General features: G+C 35.2%; 1 protein-coding gene across 2 annotated transcripts in view; it reads left to right on the forward strand.

Moving 5' to 3' along the window:
- Window positions 1-8,285, forward strand: part of CUNH4orf33 (chromosome unknown C4orf33 homolog) — an 18,888-nt gene that overhangs the window by 1,084 nt on the left and 9,519 nt on the right. For both annotated transcript variants that reach the window (XM_023516583.1, XM_003795544.3), the window contains exons 2-3: window positions 1,564-1,716; window positions 7,499-7,688. In XM_023516583.1, the coding sequence (XP_023372351.1) occupies window positions 7,508-7,688 (181 nt within the window). In that variant the 5' untranslated portion in view covers window positions 1,564-1,716; window positions 7,499-7,507. The remainder of the gene's footprint in view (window positions 1-1,563; window positions 1,717-7,498; window positions 7,689-8,285) is intronic.

Below are 8,285 nucleotides of genomic sequence, written 5' to 3' on the forward strand. Positions count from 1 at the left end.
AGCCTTGTTCTGGTTTTTAATGACCACAGAGTTAACACAAAAACTTGTTGGAAGGGAGAACTAAGTGCACAAGCTCCTCTTTTTTGAAGTTGAGTGTACAACTCTTTCTCCCTAAACTTCTCACTGACTTTCCACCAATTTGTGATTTCTTCTACATTTGAGCTTTGTATATTATCACATGATATTTACTTGCCATGAAACTAATAGTTATAAGCTTAACTCTACGTTTACAGTCAAACTTGGTATGAATAAAAGCAAAGATTGCCTTCTGGATATAAATAATGTGTGATATTTACATAAATTCAATATTTGAAATGGGAATTTTTGTGTCTGCTCTTAAATTATTTGACTTCTATGATCAAGGTCAATACAAACTGTTGTCTTTTGTTTCTGCTTTTCTGTGCGCTATAAGCCTTTACAGGTTGAATTTTAATGAAGTATTTTTTTTTTCTTTGAGAGAGAGTTTTATTTTGTCGCCCTGGGTATAATGCTGTGGCCGTCACAGCTCACGGTAATTTCCAACACTTGGGCTGAGGTGATTCTCTTGCCTCAGCGTCCCGAGTAGCTGGGACTACAGGCGCTCTCCACAACCCCAGCTATTTTTTTGTTGCAGTTTGGCCAGGGCCACATTCCAACCCACCACCCTTGGTATATGGGGCTGGTGCCCTACGCACTAAGCCACAGGCACCGCCCTTAATGAAGTATTTTCAAAATAATTTTCATCATTAGAAAATAAAGTTGTGACGACTGCACTTATCCCTCACTAGAGGGGATACTTTAAATCTCCTGAGGTCTCTTTCCACTTCCCCCATCTTAGTACTTATTTCGTGCTACCTCCTGCAGTCTCTATCATGTTGTCTTGTAATTTGTTTTCAGGATACATCATGTGTAAACTCAAAAAGGGTTTAGTAAATACCTGGTGAAGGATTTAAAGAATTCAGTGAATTTGCATGCAAAGTATCCATTACTCTAAATTGAGTACAAAGAATGAGAGGTGCAAAAGAAAAGTGCTTAGTTTTAACCATTTTCAAGTCACAATTTTGTGTTTTGATATTACTTTTTTGCAATAAAGAAAACCTTTAAAAATTGAATAGATTGACAAAGTTAGTGACATTTCACTAATCTAAATTTATTTGATCAATTGCATTGATTATCCAGTACTATTATGCAACTGTCATGAAAAGTCCAAAGCTGGAAGTTTAAGCAAAAGATATAATTGATCACACAGTTGAAAAGTGCCTGAGTTGGGATTAGTACCCAGGAAGTATGGTCCTAAAGTCACAATAGTTAAACCACTATGTATGTGCTTCCCAGTTGCATAATATAATGTATAGCTAGTGTAATAGTTAATATTTTTTGCACCTATCTATATCAGTTAGCCTTTAGTTGCATTAAATGAATTATTGCTGCACATGTTCTATGGTAATCTCAATGATTTACAGTTGATTCAAATTGTTGCACGGTATTTATATTTCTGAGTTACCCTTTCTTCTCCTGGAAAATCACCCAAACTTAAGTGGAATGATTCAAGTCTTCAGATATTCATCAATGGTATCTGAACAGTTTTCTTTTGTAGAAACACCAAGTGTCTCGGCTTCAGTGTTCAAAGTCCCTCCCGTAGAACGTGTAGGCAGCTGGGTGGAACCTAAGGCTGAATCCTCTCCTGCGACCTGGGTGGAAAGGCAGAGCCAAAGTTGGACTGAGCAAATCTTGAAGGTCGGTGTTCTCTTCCTATACCTTCTTCATTCTGTCACTACTTGCGTTGTTGCCCAGTCTTGTCCTTAGCTTTATCCCTGCAAAATACTGAAAAGCATTTAACTTTTCAGCTGCCTCCTGCTGGCACAATTCACTCCCACTTTGTGGCTGACTTCCTGCTTTCTCTGTTTGTCTCAGGAATGGGAGGAGGGGAGAGGGAATGAAAACTGAAAGGAAATAATTATTGTAGAAAAACTAAAGACAAATGTCTTCTGTGAATAAAGGAATTTGGAAATTTTCCTAGCAAATCGTTTTGTTGGGAAAATACCTCTTCCAGAAGTTTCTTTGTTTTCTTTTTACTACTTTGTGGATTCTTTTCTCTTCTAGGTTCTTAAGGTTGCAGGGTTCTGATTCCTTTCTCTTCCTTCGTTTCTTTTCAAAGATCTTTCCATAGTAAAGGGAAAGCAATGAAAATAATTGAAAAATATATGATTTTTACTTTGTTTGATGAGAGAGTAATTTGAAGAATAGAGGTTAAAAGTGGAAAAATACAGATTAATAATACATATCCTTTTAAGAAAGTCTAAACAGCCAGCATGGAAATTGCATAATAGGACAGTGATCACCTTAATATTTGAAAATGTTCAGCATATATAACATAAAAGGGAGGAAAGGAGGTCATCATACTCTTTAAGAGACTCAGCCTTAAATTGAAATTTAAAATGTACTTTCAAATTGTTCATTTATTTTTAAATAGTGATTCATATCTGACATAATATAAAATTTAAATATTTTAAAAAAGTGATGAAAAGGAGGGAAGCCATCCTTTCTCCCATATCGCAGGCAGAGAATTCCCTCCAGAGAAGCAACCACTGCTTACTACTGGTTTCTCATGCATATATGCTTCTTGAGATAGTGTACATATCACAAGTATATATGCAATTAAGCTTCCTTCTTATTAAATAAATCCATAATTTTTTGCATTTTGCTTTTTGTCACTTCACAGTGTATTTTGGATGTTCATTTAGAGCTGTTCATACATTTTAACAGCTATCTAGTATTTCAGTTGCCATTCTTCTGTTGATGAGTATTTAAGTCACTGCCAACATTTTGGCAGGGGTGTCCAACTGTAGCCTGTGGCTGTCTGCGTATGCTTATCTGTGATGGCAGATATCACAAAAAATTATGCATGAACCTTTTTTTGCTTATAAGCTTTTGTTAGTGTTTGTGTATTTAACGCGTAAGCCAAGACAACTCTCAGATTGAGAGAAGATACCTGAGAAGGGTGAGGTCCAGGAGAACAGGTCTTATCAAGGAGATTGATCACAAGGATGCACCCGCAGGGTCCTCTCCATGGTGACTCAGCTCTTTGGGAATTTGTAGACTTAACTTCCTGGAACTTGGAAATTTCTGCTTCTATGAAATCTTGTAGTTCTTTCTGTAGGGGCTGGAATAGCTTCTCCACTTGATTCAAACTGACCAGTGAAAAACATACCTATGGGTTGGAACTTTTTGACTGGAGATAAAAAAGGAAAGACCAAGTCAGTCAGGGAATGTGGCCATTTTGAATTCTTCTATGCTTTAAGCCCCATGGGCTGAAATAAAACCCTTCCTCTTATAAACATGGTGTTTGGGTAGGGTAACCAGATGTCCTGCTTTTCAACAATTTGTCCTGCAGTGTTTTAAAAAAGTCCCGATTTTGCACAAACAGGCAGGAGAACAAGAAGGGAATATATGGTTTTCAGCTGCCATGTGGCTATTTCGCCAGAATATGAGTTTTATTTTTGTTTACTTTATAATGTTAAACTGTAATAATAACAAATAATTGCTGAGAAGTGATTATCAAGAACTGCTTATCAAAGTTTGCATTGTTGTCAGGCCCTGCCCCACCCCTGCTCCCGCCCCCAGCCATGTTGTCCCACCTTACCGATGTTAAAATCTGGTCACCCTATGTTTGGGTACTCTTTCTCTCCATTGGGCCTCATCTTCCTGCAACAAATTAGCATTCATAGCCAGCTGCAGGCTGTGGTTAAACACCCCTACATGCTACAAATATCTTTATGCTTAGATTATTTTGAATATATACTGGTAGGATAACTCCTAGAAGTAGAATTATTTTAAAGGATATTTGCATTTTTGATAGATATTGATTTTTTGCTCATCACAAAAGTTGTACCAATTATGCCCCAATACGGATATGTGACTTTTTCTCCCTGCCTTCATTAACACAGCATGTTATTAAACTTTCTGATCCTTGACAATCTACGTAAAAAATAGTAATTTATGGTAGTTTTACTTTGCATTTCTGTCCTTATAAGTGAGGTTGAACATTTTGCATTTTCTTTCTGTGAACTGGCTGTTTATATCTTTTGCCTACTTTTCTATGGGGGTGTTAGTCTTTCTTTATTGATTTCTAGGAGCTCTTTATGCATTAAGGAAATTATTTGTCTGAAATAAGAGCTGCGTCTACTTTTCCCCAGACTGTCTTTTCATTTTGTTAATGGAAACCTTTTGGGGGAGGAAATGGAGAGAGAGGGAGGTTTCTGCTTTTAATTTGGGTTTTGGGTTACACTTTATAAGGCTTTCTTTACTATAAAATTTTTTTTAAAAATTAATTTTTTTTCTTATTTTTTAAGATTAAAATTTTATGTTTAAATCTGTGGTTCTTCTAAACTTAGTTTGATATAGGGATCCTATTGTATTAAATTGGACTGCCAAATAATAGGGATCCTATTGTATTAAGTTGGACTGTCCATTAAATTGGACTACAATTGATTGTAGAAGTGGTGACCCTATTCATTTGGCTTCATTAGGATCATCTCAAACTCCCATAAACTTTTTGTGCATTATTTCCCAAGTGTCTGGTATGGTACCTGAAATAAGATAAGTGCTTAATAAATGCTTGATAAACTAAATTGAAAGGAAATGCCTGGATATAATATATTATTTTCCTTATTAACCATTGAATTGATATATATAGTATTAAAAGTGATGATGCTACCACTGACATAGTAGGTTTCTCCTGCATAAAACCTACTATTATAACATTTTAGATTCAGAGATTAGAACAATTATTCACTCAACAGATTAATAGTAAGAATCATAGGCATTCTAGCTGGGGGCAGGAAGACAGTAAATACATATGTCATGTTTAAGTATTATGAATCAAAATAGAGCAGTGTTTGTAGAGAATGACAGAGAAGGGAGCACTAGCCCAGCAGGAGAAGGACATTAACAATTAAATTGTCTCTAGTTAATGAGTATATATGCAAACAAAGAAACTGAAAGGTGGGGGAGTATTAAGTCTCAGGAAGTTACTAAGGAAATAAAAGGGAGAATCAGTTGTCTCTGTCTGAGTCCATGTTATCTTAAATTGTTAACTAGTAAGCAGGACTATACTTTTAAGGCTGATTTTTAATAACTATTATGCATACTTAGATTGACAGGAATGTTCTTTAAGCAATATCAAGTTTAAAAAACATTGTCATTTCAGTAACAAACTAAAATCGTTTTATGCAATAAAAGCCAAAATTATACTCTACCCTTGGACCTATCAGCCACAGCATTACTCTCTACTTGTGGAAGTCCTTTCACTATATCTTATAGTAATTTTCAAACAATGCTCGAGGAAACCTTGGTGGAAAAGGCAGAAGAAACCAGTAGAAAGGCTTGGAGTACTATGACCTAATTCTCAACAAGGGTAGCTTGCTTTTATCTTTTACTTCTTATCTTCCAAATAAGATTACTTTTGAAATAATTTGAAATCTATAAAGACTACCTCATTCTGACCACATTCCCCACCACATGTGCATGGAAGTGACAGACCACTTTTAGGAGCTTGTCACTAGATACGGTTTTATTACATTTAGATATAGAAACAGTTGCATGAACAAGCTGGAAGTTGAAAAGCCCTAGTGAAGGGGTGGCGCCTGGCTCCATATGCCAAAGGTGGTGGGTTCAAACCCAGCCCTGACCAAAAAAAAAAAAAAAAAGCCCTAGTGAAAAGTCACGATAAGGATAGGGATCACCTTAAATTATGCAGCATTTTTGTGGATATGGCGGTTGTATGAAGAGTAAGTGAATCTGCTACAACTTCCTAGTGGCTAAGCTACATATTTCCAGGACTGTTAAGAATTGTCAAACTCCAGGTTAAAAGATAGTGTATTCTTTCAGCCAAAATCAAAGTTAGTCAGCATTTCTAACACATTGATTTATACTTATTTTTTCCTATATGCTATAAGAAAATACTTTTTACTACCAAAATTTGGGGGTACTAATAACATAACATAAAGGCGCATTCTTAAAAAGTAAAGAATGCACCTTTATGTTTCAACTAAAGAAAATATTAACTTTATTATTGAGGTATATTATTTCAAAAAATCAAGATTGCATTCCATATAAATCAGAATCAATTTATGCAGTCTTATCACTCACTGAATTAGCTTTCTGCAAATGGGTTGCAGTACCAGAACTATTTAATTTTAGAGGTAATCTAATAAAATTTGTTAGTATACAGTGAAAATTAGCAAAAGCTACAGACCTTAGAAAAAGGTTTTAGAGATCTTGGGTTTCTGTGTGACACAGAGCTTGTATATTTGGACTTTCTACTACTTGGCACATAGTAGGTTCTCAATATATGTTCACTGAATTACATTTATTTAAAATTTAAAACTTTATTACTAACAGTAAAAATAATGTGAAAGAAGGGATTAATTCTAAGATTTTAGATAAGAGAAGTTACAACGTGGAAGAGTCATCTGGTCCTAAAAATCAAATTATCTTCTGGATAAGACACAGAACCCAGTGTAATTTAGGGAGTCCTCCATTGCTAAAATAAAGTTTTCATCTTCTTCCAGATTCCTGAAATGTCTTCTTCTAGGAAAACATGGCTGACATTTGTCCAATTTCTAGACCTTGGACAAGTGTGTGCCATTTAGTAATAGTTAATAGTAGTTAATAGTAGTTCCTCTGCAAGTCTGTAATAAAATAAAATGAGATAATGTTTATAAAATATTGTTCAATAAGATGTAATTTTATTGATATAATACTATGTTCTGTGTATTGAAAATACATAGAAAAACCATTTAAAATGAAAATACTGTTTGTTTTGTATTACTTAGTCTATTTCAAAGTTTAAATAATGCAAATCTATTCTCATTTTTTAGTAGGAGAGGTGATTAATCAAATAAGTGATCATTTAACTGTTGAAATATCCAAAATAGAAAGTATCATTGGGACAGGGAGGGCAATCAACTCTACTAAACTTGAAATGGTTAGACTCTTCCCACATCCACACACCTCAAAGAAAAGGTGTATAGCCAAAAGAACAGGTGTTAACAGCACTGTTTCTCCTGAATTATGGAGATTTTTTTTTACCAAGTTGGAATTGTATTGTGTAGCCCTTGATTCCCAGAGGATACAGTTACTCATACACTTGCACACTTTACAGTAAATAAAAGACAAAGTATGGCATGTAAACTTATGGTTGTAGTTAAGTATGTTGACAATTTTCTGCCATGGACTTAAATTTTTAGAAATTTTGATACATGCTTTACAAGGACATTAGTGCTGAATCTAAACTTAAAGTTTTAAAGCTTCTAAGATCCAATTACCTATTTTAGAATAGAACACAAACTCTGTGATTTGCCACTACACAGATGGCCTTTGGCCTCTCAGGACCATGTTCTTGTCACCTGCTGCTCCCCTATCTGCTATTTAGCATTGAAATATTTATTTCATTTCTAATTGAAGAAAACATTTAGATATTGTTGAAGAGTTTGTTTTAATATTTTTTTTCCTTCAGAGTCTTCAGATGAATTTTAAAATTGAACACACTTGGGATGGCTTTCCCGTGAAGCATGAGCCGGTGTTTGTCAGGCTCAATCCAGGTGACAGGGGGGTGATGATGGAAGTTAGTGCTCCATTTTTCAATGATCCTCCAGCCCCACTTGGAGAACCAGGAAAGCCTTTCAATGAACTATGGGATTATGAAGGTAAGTGGAACTACTGTATTTTATTATAAACATAGATCTTTTTATAATAACCTCTCACAGAACTCGTGTTTTATCTTGCTGTTAGGAAGTGAATGCTTCTGAGCAAATGATGTGCAGTTAGTGATATTTCCTACCACTTTCCTGTTCTGACTGTTTCTCCATTACCTATGTGACTTCAGTTGTATTACTAGAACGGTGAAAAATGGCCATTACAAATCCAGATTTTTATATTGCTGCCATATTTCTTTTCTGTACTTCTATTACTTATTCTGAGAAGATTTCATCATTCCTGTTTTATCGTTAAGTATATTCAGGTTACCACTTTTACCTTATAAACCTTCTTTATGGAAGTTTTGGGACGTTTTACTTATTATAGAAACACTGTCAACCTCAACATGAAATATAGTCTTTACACTGGTAAGTTACCTCACATAGCAAATTAAGGCTAACAGACATGCCATGAAGTTGCCCTGTTTCAGCTTCGTTGTATGTCCCCCTTCTTAACGTATCCTAATTAAACTCAGATTTATCTTTCTGAGCTGGTAGTCTTGGTGATGCCTTTCCCCAGATCATAAACCATTATCCCGGCTCGGCGCC

This window comes from Otolemur garnettii, unplaced genomic scaffold (assembly GCF_000181295.1).
Source record: "Otolemur garnettii isolate 467f Iridium unplaced genomic scaffold, OtoGar3 scaffold00093, whole genome shotgun sequence".
In the NCBI taxonomy this organism is placed as follows: domain Eukaryota; kingdom Metazoa; phylum Chordata; class Mammalia; order Primates; family Galagidae; genus Otolemur; species Otolemur garnettii.